This window comes from Haliotis rufescens, unplaced genomic scaffold, assembly GCF_023055435.1.
Source record: "Haliotis rufescens isolate VD_foot unplaced genomic scaffold, xgHalRufe1.0.p SCAF_49, whole genome shotgun sequence".
Taxonomy (NCBI): domain Eukaryota; kingdom Metazoa; phylum Mollusca; class Gastropoda; order Lepetellida; family Haliotidae; genus Haliotis; species Haliotis rufescens.
Window position 1 is genome coordinate 2,270,575 of NW_025964212.1, and position 23,354 is coordinate 2,293,928.

At 43.5% G+C, this 23,354-nt stretch overlaps 2 protein-coding genes across 6 annotated transcripts; both read left to right on the plus strand.

Moving 5' to 3' along the window:
* The first annotated feature begins 883 nt into the window (after positions 1 to 883).
* On the plus strand, positions 884 to 6,225 carry LOC124115671. Of its 4 annotated transcripts, none has more exons than XM_046476737.2 (2): positions 884 to 1,090; positions 5,280 to 6,225. In XM_046476737.2, the coding sequence occupies exon 2, from the start codon at positions 5,280 to 5,282 to the stop codon at positions 5,730 to 5,732; it is 453 nt and encodes a 150-aa protein (XP_046332693.2). In that variant the 5' UTR covers positions 884 to 1,090; the 3' UTR covers positions 5,733 to 6,225. The 4 variants fall into 4 exon arrangements, with proteins under 4 accessions (XP_046332693.2, XP_048239470.1, XP_046332692.2 ...); XM_048383513.1 differs by lacking the exon at positions 884 to 1,090 and adding an exon at positions 1,321 to 1,667; XM_046476736.2 differs by lacking the exon at positions 884 to 1,090 and adding an exon at positions 2,443 to 2,867.
* A 3,218-nt stretch (positions 6,226 to 9,443) lies between these two features.
* On the plus strand, positions 9,444 to 22,188 carry LOC124115672. 2 transcript variants are annotated; one of them, XM_046476740.2, is made up of 3 exons: positions 9,444 to 9,563; positions 14,564 to 14,608; positions 18,376 to 22,188. In XM_046476740.2, the coding sequence occupies exons 2-3, from the start codon at positions 14,583 to 14,585 to the stop codon at positions 21,689 to 21,691; spliced, it is 3,342 nt and encodes a 1,113-aa protein (XP_046332696.2). In that variant the 5' UTR covers positions 9,444 to 9,563; positions 14,564 to 14,582; the 3' UTR covers positions 21,692 to 22,188. The 2 variants fall into 2 exon arrangements, with proteins under 2 accessions (XP_046332696.2, XP_046332697.2); XM_046476741.2 differs by lacking the exon at positions 9,444 to 9,563 and adding an exon at positions 9,581 to 9,685.
* Positions 22,189 to 23,354: the final 1,166 nt, after the last annotated feature.

Below are 23,354 nucleotides of genomic sequence, written 5' to 3' on the forward strand. Positions count from 1 at the left end.
GTCCCTATAGCTATACATGTATACAGACTATTTAGGAACGTCCCTTTAGCTATACATGTAAACAGACTATTTAGGAACGTCCCTTTAGCTATACATGTAAACAGACTATTTAGGAACGTCCCTTTAGCTATACATGTAAACAGACTATTTAGGAACGTCCCTTTAGCTATACATGTATACAGACTATTTAGGAACGTCCCTTTAGCTATACATGTAAACAGACTATTTAGGAACGTCCCTTTAGCTATACATGTATACAGACTATTTAGGAACGCCCATTTAGCTATACATGTTTATGGACCAAGTAGGAATGTATCGCTAGCTATACATGTTTATGAACTAAGTAGGAATGTCCCGTTAGCTATATATGCATTTAGACTAATTAGAAATGGCCCTGAGCTATACGTGTACTGCAACGATCGCTAAGACAGGTTTCTTGATTCACGGGGTCGGACTATCTAGTTATCGTACTTACTGTATGCTTATTATTCCTATCAGGTATGACAAATAGCAAACTATGCGTACACTGAAACCTGGTTAGTCAAGACCCTGTGAATCCGGGCATCTCGGACGATGCTGGTAACTGTTCTAACTACGTTCAAATGACATTGCCATAACAATGATTCGTTAATCCGGACATTAATATTCCCGACAATGTCATTCGGAGCGACACAGTCCGGATTAACGGGGGTTTACAGTACAGAACGTGTTTCTAGAGTGAGTTAAAATTTAACGTCGCATCGGCATTATCTCAGCCATATAGCGACGTGTTTCTAGATTGGGAGCAAGTGACGAGTGCATATATCCTTCTCTATAACAAAAGCGAACTATATTGAGTACATACTTTTCAGTCTAATCTTCGCAAGTCACAGTTCAGCGAGCGTGTCTCGCTCACTGTTCACAGAAAGTACTTGCTCTCGCCGCAGTCGCTCCATTGTGCTGAGGAATGTAGGCATGCGATACACGGCGCGTATTTAAAAAGCGTGGCCTGTGTTTATATATGCCCAGCACCTATATAATATGAAATGACGCTATATTGTGTGGCTACCTGATCTGACCTACTTATACTTCGAGTCACAGAACTGCAAAGGTGAGTTACCTGTGTTCGAGAGTTCATCATTGTGCCATTAGATTGGCACCATCCTTGGAAAATATACCGTTGAATATTGTATGGGTTCTTGCAGTGCTAACTGCTTGTAAATCAGTTTATTGACGTTTGTGTAAAGTGTCACAAACGATTCAGGGTGGGGTGTATTTTTCTATAGATGTTACTGACGTGTTTGATAATCTATACCAACGTAATGAACTTGAGCTTTCCAACGTGGCTCGTTTGCTTCGTGAATGTTTCAAATTCTTTTTTGGTCCGATCCCGTTTCGGTTCATCCATAGACTTTGTGTCTCTTGTTCAATGAAACAACATAGCTATTAAGCTGTCTATCAACAGCTTTTGACTAGCCGCGAAAAAAAATACTTCCATGCAATATGAAATACTAAATTTAAGACTTGGCATGTGACGTATGTAATTATATGAATATGGCTTTGCAGTGTATTTTGAGCGCTTTTGGGATTGTGAGGGCTGTTATGGAATTCGCACGAATCGACATTCACAAAGATTATTGTGTACGCTGTTGTCATGTATAAATATACATGAAAGAAAACGTAAGCAGGTGAGTGTTTACTTTGTAATGTGAGACATCTTTTTGACGTCACGCCTTCGTGTATGCACTTGTGTATCTTACTACAACATCGGTTGCAGTTCATGTCGCATGAATGTCTTTGTATATGACTGTCACTTTTTACACTCCACTTAAGTCAACAGGGTCCGTATCGTCTTCCTTAGAATACATTATTACAACAAGCCTGACGTTCTAGCAGTTGACCCAATCAACACGCTCACGTTCTCTTATTATTTAATAGGATTTCGTATATTATTTTGAAATTTGGCATCTAGGACAAAAATGACAAAACGTTGCATTTTCATATTGCAGTGTTGAATGTTAATATGAAGTAAAACTCAAATTCAATATACATTTTTTCGATCCGATACATAAAATAAAATATTGCAGCACAGAACACGGGATCAGTTTGAATGTACACTAACCGTTTGATCCTTTGTATGATTGATATCATTTCACTCTGTATTTTGAAGCTTTCGCCTTATTAATCGCATATTACATTATAATGATGATTATTATTGTTGTTATTATCATTAATGTTGGTGGTGGTTGTATCGTAGTCATCATCGTCACTACTACTACTACTACTACTACTACTACTACTACTACTACTTATGACATTATCATCATCATTAATAATTACCACATTCCCAATTGCGTAGATCGATGCTCATCTGGTCAATCACTGAATGGTCTGGTCCAGTCTCGATTGTTTGCAGACCGCCGCCATTGCTGAGTGCGGCGTTATATAACAAAACAATTATCACGTTGCCTTCAATTATAGCATTATCGTTACTGTCATCACCATCGTCATAAACATTATTATTATTACACAAGTATTATTAGTTTTGTTTGTCGCTTGACAGGACACCTGCGTTAAAGTTATTATTCACACGCCCTGGTCTGAATGTGGAGGTCACTTTGACACGACACACATGCAGCGCATGCGTTTTGACGTGGCGGTGGTATGCAGTTCACAGATAAGCAACCTGATTGGATTAATCAGGCACCAAGCCATGCCTTTATCTCAGAACATCAAGGTCAACTGAGTTTACGAATCCCGTGCAATACCTTCATTCTCGAAAACGCTCCCCACCGTGCCTGATTGCCCTGTAATACCGCGTGTACGTGAAGGCTGTGATGGTGGATACTTGCCGCGGCCATTTGTTTCTTGTTGGCGATTTACAGTTTGTATTAAGCATTTTTTCTCATAATTGTAATTTATTTTACACAATCGTGAATATAGTGTAGTTCTATCTTGTATTTATAACACTCGACGTGTTGCAGCTCATTGTGGGCCCGGAGTGCTCAGCGGTCTAAGAATTCGTGGGTTCGAATACCACATTCGTCCCAATTGTGGTACAGTAAACTACGGTTATAACGAACTCAAAGGGACTACTAATTTTAGTTCGTTATAACCGTAGTTCGTTATAAGCATATATACAGCATAACGACAGCAAATAGTCGGGACAAAAAAGTAGGTTCGTTATATCCGTCAGTTCGTTATAAGCGTGTTCGTTATAAACGTAGTTTACTGTACTTGGTTGCCACCGTATGCTCGTGTTCACGGGTTTCACAATATTTTGAACATTTACGGTCCGAGTCACGTCTTTCCTCACCGTGGTGACCGCCTCTGAGGTTTAGTGGTAGAGTATCTGTCCTGAGAGCGAAAATTTCGGGTTTCGATTCCCGGCCGCTTCATACCAATAGACGTTAAAAGATGGTACTTAATAGTGTTACCCTGCCTGCATGGCGCTGGGGATTAATGGCTAAATCAAGGACTGGTCTGCACGGGGTCAGTGTGTGAGAGGGATATTTTTGTTAAACTGGGGCATGGATTCTCAGCGGGCTATAAAAGCGGCAGTAGTTCTGGATAGTACTCGTATCCACACACACGCACGCACGCACGCACACACACACGTGCATGCACGTCGCTATATAAGTGCAATGGTCTTGAACACGACGTTAAACCCTTTAAGACCGCCTCCGTGGTCTAGTGGTAGAGCGTCCGCCCGGTTCGATCCCCGGCCGCGTCATACCAAAAGACGTTAAAAGACGGTACTTGTTGTTACCCTGTCTGGCGCTCGGCTTTAAGGGGCTTAAACAATGTCAGTATACTGTGTCTGAGAGGGGTATTCATGTTAAACTGCGGCATGGTATCTCAGTGGGCTAGCACTATAAATCGGCATCAGTCCGGACTAGTACAAGCAGCCACACAAACACGCACACGTACATGCACGTCGCTATATGAGTGCAATAATCTTGGACGCGGCGTTAAACCCCATTTCACCTCACCACCTTAAACCCCATTACACCTCATCACCTTAAACCCTTTAAATACAAGTCACTCACTCATGTGACATCTTATTGACATACGAGAACTGTCCATTTTGACTTATGCAAGTCACGTGAGTGAATGAGTTGGGCTTTAGGACACTTTGTCCAGTATTCCAGTTATATCACGACGTGTAAGCTTGGTATGTCATAAAAACCCGAAGTGATGCAGGGGTTAGACCTTTACCTCTGCTGAATTCCACGAGTGTTGACAAACCTAGAAACACAATCGGGTCAAATCTGGGATACCAACACACTATCAAGGGGTTCGTGTAGACAAAGGGACGCAACTTTGCTCAGCGAAAGGCGGTGCTTTTGACGACCGAGTCATCCCTCCAGTAGTGTGAGTGAATGTTGTTTAAACGCCGCAACGAGCAACGATCATGGCAGTGACAAAACAACGAATCACGTCACACGCAGGGACCGTCCTCTAGATGTTGATACAGGGGCAGGGGCGATCCAGTCGTCCGAGGCGTCGCAATTCGCTACGTAGAGTTGCGTCCCTTGGGCATTCAAGGGACCTTTGATTGTGGGTTCGAATCCAGGTTCGCCACGATCATGCTTGTAAGCAACATACCTCTGCTCGTGGATTTCATCAAAGGGGTAACCGTCTGAGACTGCATCACTTCGTGTTTTCCTCCCATGCCGTGTTATATTTGTAATAGTGTTAAAATCGGCCTTAAACCAAACCCATCCACTCGTACCACTCTAGACCCTCGTCAGGATTCCAGAGCAAGTGAGATTGTTAGCGTCAAAGTCTTGTCTTATGATCCAGTTTATGAAGATATGGTTATAACAGTTTGTGTTCCAAATGTGTACCATCTCATCTCGACGCCGTGGATCGTTGTTCATACTATCAACCCCTTGTCTGATAATCCCATATTCTATTGTTTAGTGATGTCGCGGGGGACGCGGGTGGCCCAGTCGTCTAAGGCGCCGCGATTCGCTGTGCAGAAAATTGCGTTCCTTGGGCACGCCAGAAACCTGTGATTGTGGGTTCGAATCCCGGTTCGCCCCGATTATGTTTCTAGGTTTGTCAGCACCATACCCGTGCTCGTGGGTTTCACCGAAGTGGTAAACGTCTGAGACCTGCATCACTTCGGGCTTTCCTCCCACATTAAGCTGACACGCCGCGATATAACTGGAATACTGTTAAAAGCGGCGTTAAACAAAACTCACTCACTCACTAGTGATGTCGCTGAAATATTGCTGCCAGGTACGTTAATATTCACTCACACAGAGATCTCAAACAATGTTTCTTAATTCCAGATGTCCGTCAAGGTGAACGTCTGGCTGCCGACCACGTTCCAAGATGGCGTCAAGACCAAGGCTCACGCCAGCCTTGAACTTTCCGACGGCACCTACATCAGCTGGGCCTTCAGGAACAATGACGACACCAGACACGACGACATCATGAGACAGTCATTTCGCGAGGATCTGAAACGGGAACAGAGACGACCAGAGAAAACCTACTTCATCAAACCCGGCAAACTTGAAGAGGACGCCATGAAAGCATGGTGGACAAAATGGTGGCGAGACGACGTGTGGCGCCGACAGATGCCCGTGTGGCCGCTGTACACGGTGTTCGAAGCCTTGTCGGTGGGTCAGAAGGGTTACGATATCCCCGAAGCGCAAGGGATATATATGAACCATAAACAGTTGATCAAATACATGAAAAGTAACAAGCTTATTATAACCAACGGGAGTTGTGTGGTGACATGAGACGGAAAGGAACGTTGTCAAAAGTGCTGTGAATATTCTCTTTTGTGCTACAGTTTGGATTCGAAGATTGCCATTTGGTGCTTGTATGGAGCCGTTGCAGCGTCATTGATATGTGTTGTTATTCTGTTCGTGTTCACTGGTTAGCGAGTGCCAACAAGATGACGTCATCGTCATTATTATTCTTCGCCCATGCGCATCTAATCAAATTTTGTCTTGAACATGTTTGAAACGGCAATTTTACTTCTTACGAGAATATTAATGATCTGAATGTTCCGTGTACAGACTTCTTTGGTGTGCTGATAATGACAAAGATGACGTTTGTATAAATCTTTAACCGTCATAACAGATGAAACTGTTCAAAGTGAGAAAATATATAAATGTGATGAAGAACAGCGTACATGCCTCATTTAAAAAAAATATGTTTAAAAAAAGAGACTGGTTAATATATGTATGGCATAATGGGTTTTTTTAAAAATAAAACATAATTCGTTTAGAAATGCTTCATTTTCTTTTCGATGAGGGGCTCGTCACGCCAAAGATCCGGGTTCGATTCCCGACATGGGTACAATGGGTGAAGCCCATTTCTCCTGTCCCCCGTCATGATATTGCTGGAATATTGCGAAAAGCGGCGTAAAACCATACTCACTCACTTTTCGATTATTATCAGTTCGAGGTTAACAAGGATGTTAGTGTTCGGCCGAGTCAGAAACATGGCGTTTACGTTGCTTTTCAAGCTGTTTTCGTCATATCGCGGCGTGTCAGCTGTGACATATCACTCAGGGGAGATCCCCACTTGAAACTTGAAGGATCATAATCAAGGCACATTTGGGATTCGAACACGCAAACAGGATATCCGTGTTTGTCGACCATTACGCATGCATTCTTCATCCCAAACCCATACGCATTGATAATGGACGCGAATAAGTTACTTTGCAAGTCCTCTGCAACAAAAATGTCTGTTGAATAAATCTATCAGTTTTTAATGGCATGTTTCATATAACCTACACTTCTATTCAGGTAGGCGCGGTGGGGTAGCATAGTGGTTAAAGCGTTCGCTCGTCACACCGAAGACCCTGGGTCGATTCCCCACATAGGTACAATGTGTACCCATTTCTGGTGTGCCCTTTCCGTGATACTGCTGGAATTTTGCTCAAAGCGACGTAAAACCATACTCACTCATTCGCTCTGTTCTGGTAAGATATACACACAATGTTCCAGGTGTCATTGGTTGATTTTCTTCAATCGAACGGTGAAATCCATTCTTGGCATAAGGCTTCTGTGCTTGTGCGATGTGACGTCAGTTGTGTTCTACGTAATCCAAGTGGAGCATGCCAAATGACGTCGGCCAAGGACTCGCATGTTCATGCATTGGACCACAATGTGTCAAAACTAAAAAAATAATACCGTATTCGACGTAATAGGCGCGCCGCTCTAATATGCGCCCACGGCGATATTTGCTAATATATTGGCCAGTGAACAATCACAATTAGCACCCATTCCGATTGATCAATGTAAACTTGTTTATTCGTGTATAATACGCACTCGTGTGTTATATGCACCTTTAATTATCGGCAATTAAATTCTGGAAAATATATCTGTCGTGTATAATACGCACAGACTTTTCTTTTGTATCATTTCAGGCTGTCAGCATAAACCACGAAATTGACGATCTTTCAACTCTGTTTTATTCTCGCCAAAATTATATTCTAATAAGAGCCCCCTACTTTTACTTTTGAGTGCGCCCTGGGCGCTTATTACGTCGAATACGGTACACCCAGGAAAGACACTGACCGCTTGTCTGGCCCAGACTCGAATGATATGTTTGTTTGTTTATTTGTTGTTTAACGCCTCACTCAGCAATATTCCAGCTATATGACGGCGGTCTGTAAATAATCGAGTCTGGACCAGCCAATCCAGTGATTGCCATCGTGAGCATCGATCAACGCAATTAGGATACGATGACATGGATCGACCAAGTCAGCGAGCCTGACCACCCGATCCCGTTAGTCGCCTCTTACGACAAGCATAGTCCCCTTTTACAGCAAGCATGGGTTGTTGTAGACCTATTCTACCCCGGATCTTCATGGGTCAGACTCGAATGGCACGTAGTCCTATGCACAGCGCACAGGTCACAAATCAGGTAAAGTTGAGCAACTTGGTCGCGGAAACTCCTTGGATGGTAGCTGAGAGTTTCTAGGTCTTCGGTCCTGCCCCACACTGAAGCACATGTAACCCATGTAGTGTTTCCTTGGACAAGTGACATTGTCCGAAATGTACCTCTGTTCACCCAGCAGTGAATGGGTACCCGGTAGGATGAGATGGCAATGTGGTAGTTAACTTTCTAGCGCCTAACGGACCGCCTCCGTGGTCTCGTGGTAGAGCGTCCGCCCGGAGAGCGGAAGGTCGGGGGTTCGATCCCCGGCCGCGCCATACCAAAAGACGTTAAAAGATGGTACTTGTTGTTACCCTGTCTGGCGCTCGGCATTAAGGGGCTAAAACAAGGACTGGTCGGCTCGGAGTCAGTATACTGTGTCTGAGTGGGGTATTCATGTTAAACTGCGGCATGGTATCTCAGTGAGCTAGCACTATAAATCGGCATCAGTCCGGACTAGTACAAGCAGCCAGACAAACAGACACACGTACATGCACGTCGCTATATAAGTGCAATAATCTTGGACGCGACGTTAAACCCCATTTCACCTCACCTCACCTTCTAGCGCCTAACAGGCAGCTTGCGTGGTGGAGAATGATTGTAGAGTGCAAACTGATCATATGACCGGGGAATAATAGAGCTTTAAGCATGCCTCTGAGTGGTATGGAAATATGCAAAATATAAATGGCCTATTATTATTTTTATTATTATTATTATTATTCATTGAAAAGTCTTACGAAAGACACTGTCACTCGTGAAATGCAGAACTATTATGAACTTTCTCGGTTCGCTTCCACTAGAGGTATTACCGCGTTCTATCCTGACTTGTTACCGCATGTCAGATTTAACTGTACAGGTTCTGTACTTGCAATGTGGACGTGAATACACACTGTACATGTTAACATGTCAAATGTCTTTGTCACCAGTTAAGGCCGTGAAAAATTCAAAATGAGACAAACGTCAGTAAAATCATACCATCGATTGTGTGTCATCATTATTCTAATGGGCCATGTTGCGCCTCGAAGGGAAGATGTGAAGTATAAGTAACGCCATATGTGTTGTGAATCTATCCTTAATGTGAATCAATGCACAGCATATTATGAACAAGAGATCTCTCTCTGAGGCGAGTGGGACATCCTCGCGCAACTACTGATCTAAGGGACGTAACTCTTGTGTTTGATGGCGCGGCCTCGATATTGTCAACGAACGCGGAAATAATTCTGAGCTAAACCCGAATGTAACAACTATCCGTGTAGGGAAACCACCTCTTCTTGTGAAACTCGAACTGTCGAGGAAGCTGTCAATAAATGCGCATGTTATTATTCTCTTGCGATAAGATTTATAAAGAATATCTACAATGCGAAGTAGGCTATAGTTCCCGCTTTGCGAAATCATTCAGCCTGTCGTTGAGTGTGCTTTGTCTCTCCAACAATCTTTATTGAAACAGCTTACACTTGGTCGACTGCAAAATGTCATTATCGATGGAATATCGCATTTGCGAAAAATTTCACGACGACTGTTTTCGATTAGTTCCCCTGACAAGATCATCGCTGGGTGGCGCTGCTAAAGGGCATGGGGTTAAAGGGCAAGGTCACCTCGAATGATAAACAACTCGTGGGTTCAACTTCCCCATGTAAACTGTTCGTGGACTTGACCCTGAATGCATTTTGAACAGAAACGTAAGCCACCTGCTTTATATTTCCTTCAGATAACTCCGAGATGTATTATTCATGAAAGTTAGTTTTCGTGCGGCATTTATGACATATTACAGAGGCTCGAGTTCGCCTGCCGTACCATAAAGGTAGGCGTATGAATATATACCGTTCCCAATTGCGCATGGGCAAAAATGTAGTCCAAGGCTTGGAGAGCGTAGTTCTTGAACAGAGGAAAGCGCTGCTTCAGTAGAATCTAGTCCCGTAATAGGTCAAATATATAGTGAAATTCCAATGTATGTAAATAGCATATCATGTTGTGACAAAATTACCGCAGTTGACTTTTTATCATAATGTAGATCCACTGCGATCTTCAATCTCGACCGCAGAGATTCAGGTAAGCTGCGTATATTTACGTAAAATACGCAAAGTAAATCACCTTAACCTATATATTTGAGTAAATAAAAGCTTTTAAAAACCCTATTGTATAATAACCGTGTGTGTAATTACCCAATGTAGCTTTTTCAGCTTGCCTACCCGAATATCTTTACACGTCTATAGGGGCGGTGGGTAGCCCGGTGGTTGTAGCGTTCGCTCGTCACGCCGAAGACCCGGGTTCGATTCCCGACATGGGTACAATGTGTGAAGCCCATTTCTGGTGTCCCCTGCCGTGATATTGCTGGAATATTGCTAAAAGCGGGAGTTAAAATATGTATACAAAATGAAAAAAATCAAATACTCAATAATAACATGTGAGTAAATACCCAATGGCTTATAACATTGTAGTTGAATTTTAAGCAAAGATAAGATTATCAATATCAATTTTGTTGCAGTGAGAGTGATCCTTCGTGAAATGTGAAGGGGCGGTGGGGTAGCCTAGCGGTTTCGTCTTAAGAAAAGACCGAGCATATTTATTTTCAAACGAAATTGATGATTCTCCCAAACTATTCAGAACACTTACAGAGTTAGAAGTTAGACTATTAAAACTGAACAGTGACTATTACAGTTAAATTTCGAAATAATATCCTTTGCAAACATCTAATTCTGTTTGTCTAATCTTGATTAATATCTAAAAAAACAAGATAGTGTCACGAATATCCGAACAACTAGGTCACAGTGGAATAATTAAGACACCACAATTATTCCGAGGTCGTAGGTTCGAACATAGCTCCAGATAAGCTTTTGGTGTTGTGGGTATTTTACCCATGCATTTTAAAATCATTGGGTATCAGTAATTCTATCTGGGTATTCAAATTTCTGTTACCCCCTAGTTATACCCCCGTTTACGAAGTAAATCGGCCGGGGGGTATATAGCGTTCCGTCTTTCCCTCCGTCCGTCCTTCCGTCCGGAGCGTTTGTACGGCCCATAACTTTGTAACTATGCACCCTAGCTTCACCACACTTGCTACACACATTAACCACAACGAGTACTTGTGCCTTTTGCTAGTTTGAAGATTCTGATTTTTTAAAAATTAAATGAAAATTTAAATTTTTGCCGTTTCCATGGACACATTAAGAAACATCGAGAATGTATGTTGTGCTAAGCATTGATTATCCCACACTAGATTGAAATATATTTGCAAAAACATGTGTTCTTTTCAAACATAATGCATCCTCATGGAGTTACAAAGGAAAGGGCAGTTCCTCTGACTTAAAGCAAGAGGTATATTTCTTTAATTAACAACTATTTACTATTTGTTGTTGACCAGTGGGGATAACGGGGGTATGTGAGCTTTGCTCACTTCTTTCTTGTTTTTACACATGTGGGTATTTAAGTTAAATATTTAAAAACACTATTCATCTAGTCCCTGCAAACTGGTGTCGTGTGGGTTCGAGAGCTTTATAGGACTAAAAAATACCACGATACTTCCACAAGAAAGTGTGATGGCAAATGATCATGATGTAACTGTCATCGTGGAGTTTGGCAAGGTTGACGGAATACCCGTTTATAATTTCAAAATAAGTGCTGATTTGCTAATCAAATACGCAGGGTTACTTCACAATATTTTGGTGATACACACAAGTTTTATTTTTGTAGCGTATCTGTAATGTTCGTTGCGTATTTGATACGCTTGGATTTGATTTTACTGCATATTTCTGCATATCTGATGCGTATTTTACGCAGATACGCAGCTTATCTGGAGCTCTGTTCGACTCCCCAGATTCATCCGTGTAGTATAGAGGACGAGTGACTGTAACGGGATATTAAGATACTGTTGACTGGCGAGGTGAGGTTAGGTGAAATGGGGCTTAGCGCCGCGTTCACGATTAATGTACTTACATAGCGACGTGTGTGTGCGTGTCGGGGAGGGTTGTTTGTACTTGTCCCTACTAATGCCGATTTTGTCAACACTGTGTAAAAGGCGAATAAGCTTGTCGTAAGAGGCGACAAACGGGATCGGGTGGTCAGGCTCGCTGACTTGGTTGATGCATGTCATCGTATCCCAATTGCGTGGATCGATGGTCATGCTATCAATCATTGGATTGTCTGGTCCAGACTCGATTATTTACAGACCGCCGTCATTATAGCTGGAATATTGCTGAGTGCAGCGTTAAACAACAAAACAAACAAACAAAACAACACTGTGCGCGTGCTTGTGGGTTTCACCAAAATGTCAAACGTCTAACACCTGCATTACTTCGGGATTTCATCCCACACCTGACTGAAATACTGTTCAGAGCGGCGTTAAACCAAACTCACTCACTCACGCAACAAGAATGTTTGTTGGTTTGTTGTTTAACGCCGCACTCGGCAATATTCCAGTTATATATAATCGAGTCTGGACCAGACAATGCTGTGATTTACATCACGAGCACTGGTCCATGCAATCTGGATACGATGACATGCATCAACCAAGTCAGCGACCCTGACCACCCGATCCCGTTAGTCGCCTCTTTCCTCAAGAATATGAGTCAATACAATATACTATGTCAGTAAATTGTTGCATGAGTGAGTGAGTTGGGTTTAACCCCCTTAAGTTATGTCATGGCCTATCAGTTTACCGCGTGAAGGGGGTGAGATAAAATGGGCTTTGACGTTGCACTTGTATAGCGATGTGCATGCACGTGGGTGTTTGGATATGTGTACTAGTTTGAACTAATGCCGGTTTAATAGTGCTAGCCCACTGAGATACCGTGCCGCAATTTAACATGGCAATCCCACTCAGACATCGTATACTGACTCCCTGCCAATCAGTCATCGGTTTATCCTAGCCCTTAATGCAGGCATCGTAACATCAAGTACCATGTTTTGGGACCCGTGAAGATTTCGGGGTAGAATAGGTCTTCAGCAACCCATGCTTGCCGTAAAAGGCGACTATGCTTGTCGTAAGAGGCGACTAACGGGATCGGGTGGTCAGGCTCGCTGACTTGGTTGATGCATGTCGTCGATCCCAATTGCGTTGATCGATGCTCATGATGCCAATCACTGGTTTGTCTGGTCCAGACTCGATTATTTCACAGACCGCCGTCATATAGCTGGAATATTGCTGAGTGCGGCGTAAAACAACAAATCAACCAACCAACCAACCATCTTTTGGTATGACGCGGCCCGGGATCGAGCACCGCCCGTCAGTTCTCCGGGCAGACGATGTACAGTAAACAGTTGTTAATCTCGCAAAAATAATAATAATAATAATAATAATTAATAATAGGCCATTTATAATGCGCATATTTCCACACCTCTCGGGGGTATGCTCAAATCGCTATTTTTACCCGGTCACTTGATCAGAAATAACGCGATTATTAATTACCGGATGGCTGAAAATGTGCTAACACTTATAACGTGAAAACAAGAAGCCATTCCATCGATACGGGGGGCGGTCGGGTAGCCTAGTGGTTAAAGCGTTCGCTCGTCACGCCGAAGACCCGGGTTCGATTCCCGACATGGGTACAATGTGTGAAGCCCATTTCTGGTGTCCCCCGCCGTGATATTGCTGGAATATTGCTAAAAGCGGCGTTAAACCATACTCACTCACTCACTCCAGCGATACGGAATAAATCACTGTCAAATATAGCAATGTAGGCTTTTCAACAAATATCCATTTTGCCAGCCCTGTACCCTGGGTGTGCATCATAACCAGGGAACCAGGCTACCATTTTGCTAGCGTTAAACATCATCTAGTTTTGGTCACGAGCGTAAACAGTTGGAGAGCGGGCGTCTATACTTAGCAGTGCAGTTCACCTTCCCCTCCAACTTCGCCGCCCAGGTGTCTGTTTATCCCTCGGTGTACATGCAGCTTGAACGACACTGTCATATGTAGTGAACTGCATCATGGGTAGACACTTGTACTACACGTGACCCAAATGACAAAAGCCCATTGGATCAGAGACTGTGCATATGTTGTAATTATCCTTGGTCCGTGGGGTCAAAGTAGAAAAAGGTGTAGGCCTGTGCCAATTAAACTGACAAGCCGTCATGTAAATAAAATATATCAAAATGGCGTCAGGCTCACTGGTTCATATTGCACCTGGCAGTGAGTGGTTGGTTATGTCTTGTTTAGACCGCCTCCCTGGTCTAGTGGCAGAGCGTCCGTCCGGAGAGTCCGGATTAGTACAAGCAGCCACACGCAAGCACACACACACACACACACACACACACACACGTGCATGCACGTCGCTATATAAGTGCAATAATCTTGGACGCGGCGTTGAACCCCATTTCACCTCACCTCGCCCAAAAAACCAGCTTCGTTTTAGAAGCAGGCCCAGTTTTCTAAAATTATATTGGCGTAGTGTTGCTAAAAGCCTCGCTGAACGCCATTTAAACACATCGAATCGAAACCGGTTCACCTCGAAATACTTTCTGGGACCCATAGGGCGTCGCCATTGTGTGAGCGGTCTCCTGCTGACCCACACGGCGAACACAGTCTGGCGTGATGTGGCAGGAATATTGATATCGTGAGTTTTTCAGAACACACCAAGCATGTCCAGTAAGCAAAACTTTATAGTAAAACCTTGAAACAAGCATTTTAGGGAACTAGTTATGGTTCCAAACATTTCACAGAGCATTCATTTTTTAACTGCAGGTGCAGAAGACTGCGCAGAATGGCGTCTAATGAAGCTGGAAGCAGGTACGTCCTTAGTGCAATACATACAACTACAAGTACCATTATTATTACTATCATCATCATCATCATCATTATTATTATACAGATTCAAATAAATAAGGACAGAAAAGAGGGTTTGGGTCATCATCATCATCATCATCATTATTATTATACAGATTCAAATAAATAAGGACAGCAAAGAGGGTTTGGGTGATCCTGACACAGTCAGGCTGGTTAGACTCATCATCAGCTCAGGGCCCTTGCCTCTGCGCGCAGCCCATACAGCGAATGGAACTTCTCCCAGGAAGCGCTGCCTACTCAAACCCACCCAGAACTTATCGGAGAATGTGAAGACTCCCCAACACTGCAGCCTTCTGCATAACCCAGATTGTGAGAAGGGCTGTGTGCCTGGTGTCAAACCCGGCTACTCTCCCAATGTCTGGCAACAGATTGGGAGGTACCAAACCCGAGGCACCGAGGACCATTATGGATAGCTGGACAACTTGGTACTTGGGATGCAAGCGTGACATTTCGAAAGCGAGGTCCCCAAATGTGCCATGTTTCTCCTGAACCTTATCGATCACATTCGTGTCAAAAGGGACAGAACATTCAGTGGTATAAATGATTTCTTTGCATTATCAAAAAGGACAAGATCAGGTTTTTTGGCCTGGATAGGTCTGGGGCTGTATATAGGCCAATTCCAAAACAAATTGTATTTATCATTTTCCATGACGCCCCCTACATATTCCGGGTCGTACCATGGATGGACCTCTGTGTCAAATCCACAAGCATGGCGAAGACGGTAATAATAGGGTCGATCAGTGGACAGCCTCTCCGAGAAGTCGTGTTCGATTTGTTACGGCACATCACTTGGTTGACACTCATTTCTATACCGTCCAGCAGTACAGAAGCATCAACAAAATCAACATTGACATACAGATTATGTCCCACATCATTGGCTCGTTTTAGAAAACTGAGGAATGCCTTGTTTTCATCATGAGTCTTGACATGCTTCACAAGAGGATCATCAGCGATTCTATCGTGAAGAACCTCCACCTTAATCGAACCACTATGCTGGTCGTAAGAGGCGACTAACGGGATCGAGTGGTCAGGCTCGCTGACTTGGTTGATGCATGTCATCGATCCCAATTGCGTAGATTGTCGGGTCCAGACTCGATTATTTACGGACCGCCGTCATTTAGCTGGAATATTGATGAGTGCGGCGTTAAACAACAAACAAAACAAAAACAACAACAATGTTACCAATGCTGTTACTCTCTCAAGCAATGATGTAACTGTAGAATGGGTCCATGGCCTCCAGTGCGGCGTTAAAAAACAACCAACCAACCATCAATCCAACAGTAATCAACTTTTAAGCGGATTTACATTTCAAGTTAATAAATAACATAGTGTCTAATCGTCAAATTTTTATACTGACAAAAAAACATTTTCATTGTAAGCATAAACGGGAGATACGTGAAAGAGCAGTTACCGTATTCGACGTTATAAGCGCCCACGGCGATATTTGCTAATATATTGGCTAGTGAACAATACCTATTAGCACCCCTTCTGATTGATCAATGTACACAGCACTTATTTATTCGCGTATAATACGCATTCGTGTGTTATATGCACCCTTAATTATGGGCAATTATATTCTGGAAAAATGTATCTCTCGTAAATAAACATTTCAGGCTGTCTAGTCAGCATAAACCACAAAATTTTATCTTTCAACTGTTTTTTTTCCACCAAAATAATATTCTAATAAGAGCCCCCTATTTCTACTTTTGAGAGCGCCCTGGGCGCTTATTACGCCGAATACGGTAATTTAAACAAAGGGAACGGGTAGCCACGTTCGTCGACGTAGAATCCAGACGGCCTGGATCGGTGCTCATAATATCAATAACAGGTTTGACTGGTACTGGATCGATTACATTTTCAGGCCGCCGTCATTTAGTTGGAATAGTGCTGCATGCGGCGTTAAACAACATTCACCCACTCTCCCGCTCAAGGCAGATGATGTTGCTCAGTAGAGAAGCTGTGCCCTTATCGCACGATACATGTCCTTTAGCTTGATGTTGGAAATGTTCCTTTTAGTGATCAGGCACGATGGTGGATGGTAAATAATTATATTGTATATGGTACTATTTTATTTCCAGCGAGTTTTTAGGACCACGCTGTTTCGTGTGGTGGATCCTCACGCAAGGCACTTTCTTTAGGACCGCCTCCGTGGTCTAGTGGTAGAGCATCCGCCCGGAGAGCGGGAGGTCCGGGGTCCGATCCCCAGCCGCGTCATACCAAAAGACGTTAAAAGATGGTACTTGTTGTTACCCTGTCTGGCGCTCGGCACTAAGGGGCTAAAACAAGGAGTCAGTATACTGGCTGAGATGGGGTATTCATGTTAAACTGCGGCATGGTATCTCAGTGGGCTAGCACTATAAATCGGCATCAGTCCAGACTAGTACAAGCAGCCACACTCACACATACACGTGCATGCACGTCGCTATATAAGTGCAATAATCTTGGACGCGACGTTAAACCACATTTCACCTCACCTTCAACTCACTTTCTTTAGTGGAATGAATGTTCAATGTTGACCAGGATAATGTACTTATTTCAACTGTCATTAACAGTCATCTTCGGTAACTGTGACATGGTTTCCACTTGCGAGTCCCGTATTCGACTTCAGGGGACGAAAATACGAACTATGAATCGTAAACCTCCAGGCATGTATACTCCGTGCGTAACAGGCTCTGATACCCCAAGTCTCTTAGAGCCGAGGACCCAAAAGGGGGGGGGGGGGGGGGGGGGGGGGGGGGGACAAGGGTGTCCCAGTCATCTAAGGCGCCATGAGATAGCTGGAATATTGCTGACTTCAGCGAAAAATAGAACGTTCTCACTGTGGATTCCGAATTACATCTTCCCGAGGCAAGGGAGTTAACTGACCACTTTCCACCCTTGCCGAACTTGGCTGGAATTTCTGGGCTCGATCGTTGCGCCACGAGTGGCTGTTACGAGTTATGTCCATTTTATGTCGCACCTATTGACCAATCAGATTCCACTTCTCATATCACTGCATTTGCTTCAAACAAAATGGCGCCGCCCAATCGAACCGGATGTCGATTTCGTTACGCGATTTTGATTGGACTATGCATAGACTCGTTAGTCCAGCCAAAATATAACTCCCTAATTCCAGCCTCGCTCGGCAAGGGTGGAAACTGGAGTTTTATAGTCAGTTAACTCTCTTGCCTTGAATTAGTACAGACAATCAGCCACCTACACTTGGCGAAAGGGGCGACGGAATGGGTAACGTGGTCAGGCTCGTTGACCTGGTATCATAACCGATGGTGTGTGTGCTCATAATATCAATCAGTAGCTCCTCTGATCCAGACTCCAAGCCCTGTCCCAAGGGAACGACCATTTGATATTCTGGGACGAAGTGCCTGGGATTTTATCCCAATAAAATAGATTGTCACGGAAAATTCTTGAAAAAATTACTGTTGAAAAAAGAAAGAAATGCCTGCCACGAAAATTACTTTGTTGCAAGGTTCAAAAAAGAGTTCAGGATTACAGTTTTAAATAAAATAATATTCGAGCTGTAGCTGAAAATATATCTTATCTCGCTACAAAATCCCAGCCATTCCCAGAAATTCAAATGGTCGGTCCCTAATCACATGATACACGTCCCTTGGCTTGAAGTTGGTTGATGTTCTTTTTAACGATAACGCACGATCGTGGACGATAATGTGTTATATATTTTAAAACTTACTCAGTCTGCTCTTTTTTTTCAGGAACATATGTGCTCGCCTACTGCTGAATGAAAAAGGAACGCTAACAATAACTGAAGATCCATCTGCATGCGTCCCCAACACAAAGAATCAGTTATTAAGTGTGACAGGTCCAGGCGGTGAAGTTAAGGAGTTCTACTATGGTAAAGCCCCTGATGATCAACCTGTACTCCGTGTTGATCCTGAAGACAAAGCAGATTCTTGTCCTGTCACTACATCAAACACAGGTCCGAACAAATCAGTGCTGACAGAGTCTCAGGCAAAGTCACTAGCTGTGATGCTGTCTACGGTACAATCTCAGATTACAGCGAGGAAGCCTTGGGCATTAGATCACAGCTATACTATGAAAGACGGTGATGCTTCTAACACTAAGCCACGTGTCTCTCCTGCAGTGAAGAAGGCAGAACAGGCTAAAGTGGAAAGTGAAATACTGAAACGGGTCAACGAGTCAATCAAATACAGTCTACCCAGTTCAAGTAAATCTTCAGTTTACAGTTCTACAAACGGAAGTCGATATGACTTAATGACTTCAAAGTCATCGTATTCTGCAGGGGATCAAAGTTCCCGTCCACCAGCCTGTGGGCATCTCCCAAAACCCAATTTAAGTCCAGCATCTATTGCTACAACAGATGGTGGTGCGCCTTCTTCAAAAAAACAAAGCAAATATGAAGGTGCTTCGGGAATATTAAAACAATTAAGCGCTTCGGTCCCAGTACTAGTTATGCCAGGAAACACTAGATCTCTAGCCACAGGGCCTGAGTGTCAATCCTCCCCAGCCTTAAACAGGATACCCCAAATCCCAGTAGCACCTGGGAAACAGTACAGACAACGACAGACAAGGGCACAAATGCGAAATGTGACCCTGAAGTCATCAGGTGTTATGGGTTATCTCAAGGACATGCTGGCATCGAAAATAAATGTCAAAGGACAGGAGGTGACTCCTCACTGTGGCAAGGGTGCACTGAACACAACACAGACTGTTCCAGTATCTAGGCAGGCACCTGTGCAAAATGTTTCAATGCCAAGACGACAATCTCCTGGAGTTGCTCATAGTGGTACTGCGCCAAAGGAGAATCAGAAAAGCATACAAAACCAAACCGCTATTGATCCTGTTTTGCAGAGGATGCTGAAAAATGTCCAGAAAGCATCTGCCTCTATCAAGGAAACACTTCCTGTACCAGTTTCAGATGCATTTAATTCTAATTCACCTCCATGTAAGCCTCAATCTAAAAAGGTTCCAAACGTCCAAGAAAAGGGTAACCACCCCAGAGAGGTGACAGTAAGAGTTTATCCCGATAAACCAGGAGAAGGTGTAAAACCTGACCCCAGGAATCTGGTCCAGGTCAATCCACATTCAGGACTGCCCGTACTGAATGCCCCTCAAATCGCATTCGTACCAGACGTAGTGCCAAGGTACTGCATGCCAGTTGTGATTACACAAACATCGTCTTCTAATTCTTTTCCTTTGGTGTATAACCAGTGTACTCCCTCAGGATCTGTTGGGAAAACCATTATTGTCACCACAAATACTCAAGTCCCAATAGGCTTGGGAACAAATCTTCCACCTACTTCCACAAATGCGAGTGAATGTAGTCCTGTGAGCAGTAAGGCTATCTCTTTCAGTGTTCCAAGTACACAGGGGCAAAAGACAGCGGCAGTTATTGACCAACAGACTCACGTACATCAGCACCAAATTGCAGACTTGGTGCTACCTAGGATAGAATCAGTTTTTTCACTGGCCCACACTGAGGGCACAGAGACTCAGAAAAATAATTTGAACAAGGATATGCTGAAAGTCAAATCAAACTCCGGAGTTAGTTGTTATTCTAAAGGTCCTGGAAAGACAAAAGTGAGGAAAGTTGATGATGTGGAAAGGGAAAAGGGTAATGGGCCACACACAATAGATGTTCCGACTGCTCCGTTCATTGGTGTCACACAGCCAATTAATAATAATGACACACCAGGTGGTATCAACAGTAGTACAGTACCAGATTCAAATGAAGATGGACTTTCCCCAAGAAGTAGATATCGAAAAGCTCCAAAGCGTCTTGTTGCTGAGGATCTTCCAACATTTCCAAAGAGCATCCAAAAACAGAAACCTAATCTAAGACCTATCATCTTTGATCCGTGCTTCGTGGTCCTTGAACGGATTGCCATTTCTTCAAACCGAAAGATAACCAAATTAAAACAGAAGAGAAAAAGCAAAGAATACATAAGCTGTTCAAAACGATGTCGAGAACTGTTTTTAAGGAGACTTTGCGAAAAGCAACAACTTCCAGGTAATCAATGTACTCGCAAAGTGAATGATCGTGACAGGCAGGCGGGCGAGCATGAACCAAGCGTTTTGAGATGGATAAAGAGAATTCAATCAAAAAGAAAGATTAACACGGAACCAGCGAGTCCAAACGAAGTGAAACGGTATGCGAGTGCGGCCTACCACGTGCCTGGGAAACTGATAACTGTTGGCACAATAGGAAATACTGATGCCAAAGGGAGCAAGTACGTTGTGGTGGAGGTACCCAATTTAGTGCCTGCTCCTGGAGCATTTGAAACTGTTGCCACGGGGAAGCCTACAGACATTTCACCCCTGCCCCTCAATCGGGAAACCTATAAGACGTTGAATGAGTCAACATTACCCCAGTCAGAGATGGGATCAGTGTGTCTGAATAGTGACAGGTCACCTCGGTCACTATCTTCAGAGACTGAGTCAACTGTTTCAGAGAATTGTGTTTTTAGTGATTTCAGTGATACATCTCCAGTAAAGTCTCCTAAGGTTGTTGCCAGTACTGATGCAACATCAACACGAATTAATTCCTCGTTGAAGGCATTTGACAGTTCTCAGATTACCTCCTTACCGTCGAATGCAACTGAAGAGTCTCAAGTCGAGCAGAGTCAGCCTACTTTAAACTCAGAATCAAGCCATCTGGAAGCACAATCCCCAATAAATCCGTCTGAAGACTCTTCGGAATATGTTGAGCCATTGTGTAATCTTCAGAATGAGGAACAGCTTGAAACGGAGATGACGGGGGGTGTTAAAAAGGAGGATTCGGATGAAGACTGGATGAATGTTGAGCTTGAGGTGGATCCGGACTCGGAATCTGATGAGGACTTGGATCTATTTCTCCCAGATGATCCTCCAGCAGATCCTGTTCCTCGTCCTGAGCCAGAGCATGAGCTCGAAGTCCCTTCAGCATCGATTACGTCTACATTTGTCCCAGACGTTGTTCTCAGTGATAAAGTCCAAAGACTCAAGGCAATGTTGGCAGAACAAATGAGACAGGTTGAAAATATTCGTAGGCAACGAACAAATACGAAGTAATGTAAATTGTGTAGGACGGCGTTGATCACAACGAACCTATTTGGATGACACAGCTAGTTAGATGCCAGGACAGCGAATATCCCCGAACTGACATCATTCAGTAAACACTGTAATTATCGGAACTGATGCAAATGGCATAAGAATTCATCTAGGTGCTAACGAGCCAAGACTCGTGTCATATTTACGCAAACAATCTCAGGTTTTACATAATATTTACATTGGCGGTTGACCCAAAGCTCTGTGTCAGGAGTTGCACTGTATGTGTCTTTGAGTATGTCGGGAACTCACATCGAATGCGTTTATTTTAGTTCAATTTGCTTTCTCCTTCATTTAATCCACACTTTTGGGTCTAACTTTTTTCAAGCTATGTTATTCGTTGTTTTTACCGTTTTTATGTTGTTCAGTTGCCAGTACCGGCGGGTCAGTAAAATTGAAGCGTTCTGATAGGCTGTATCGGACGTTCGTTTCTTAAATTAAAGAGGGATTTTATCTCCGGCCATCTGGCAGTCGTTGTTTGTTCCTCCAGTGCTGGGCCATCAAATATAACACTAAGGAAATGAACTTCATGGGAATGAATCTATAACTCCAGAGAACATTTACAACAGGATCACGGGTTCGAATCCCGGTTCGCCCCGAATATGTTTCTAGGTTTGTCAGCACCATACCCGTGCTCGTAGGTTTCATCGAAGTGGTAAACGTCTAAGACCTGCATCACTTCGGGCTTTACTCCCACATAAAACGGACACGCCGCGATATAACTGGAATACTGTTAAATGTGGCGTTAAACCAAACTCGCTCACATACGAGAACAGGATCAGGGGCTGTGAGGCAGCCTGGTGGTTTAAGAGTTTGTTTCGACGAAGACCTGGGTTTCTCATTCCCAAGTGGGTTCAATGCGTGAAGCCCATTTCTGGTGACCCCCGCCGTAATATTGCTGGAATATTGCTAAATACAGCGTCAAACCGAACTCACTCTTCAAGTATTACCTGGGGTGGTTGCAGGTTTGACTGCAGTAATTTCAAAACCACTTGCTGTTAAACAGAGCGACACAGACAAGCTGAAATTTCGTACATACGAGAATTGAGTCGGTGAGTTGGGTTTAGCGCCATTTTGACAGCTTTCAGATTATACCACGGTGTGTCAGCTTAATGTGGGAAGAAAGCTCGAAGTGATGCAGGTCTTGGATGTTTCCCACTTTGGTGAAACCCACAAGCAGGGGAATAGTGCTGACAAACCTAGGAACAATGAAGCCAGATCAGAGATTCCAACACACGATCAAAGGTTTCGCGTAAACAAAGGGGCGCAACTGTAACGGCCGAAAAACAAAGTATATGCTTGAAAATTGGATTTGACCAAAATAAAATACAAACGTTATCAAAACAACAAGGCTTGATTGTTTCGTTTTATGGCCACCATCACACATGGATATATGCTTTCTCCTGTCCGGCAGTTTAGATAACTGAACAGAACTGTGTTTGTTTGTTTGTTTGTTTGTTGCTTAGCGCCGCACTCAGCAATATTCCAGCTATATGGCGGCGGTCTGTAAATAATCGAGTCTAAAACAGACAATCCAGTGATTGACATCATGAGCATCGATCCACGCAATTGGGATCGATGACATACATCAACCAAGTCAGCGAACATGACCACTCCCACAGAACTG

Coding starts and splice junctions, on each gene's coding strand:
- LOC124115671 (XM_046476736.2), top strand. CDS start 2,817: ATGGTGGATACTTGCCGCGGCCATTTGTTTCTTGTTGGCGATTTACAG. Junction 2,868..5,279: donor TTGTTGGCGATTTACAGTTT/GTATTAAGCATT, acceptor TCTTAATTCCAG/ATGTCCGTCAAGGTGAACGT.
- LOC124115672 (XM_046476740.2), top strand. CDS start 14,583: ATGGCGTCTAATGAAGCTGGAAGCAG. Junction 14,609..18,375: donor TCTAATGAAGCTGGAAGCAG/GTACGTCCTTAG, acceptor CTTTTTTTTCAG/GAACATATGTGCTCGCCTAC.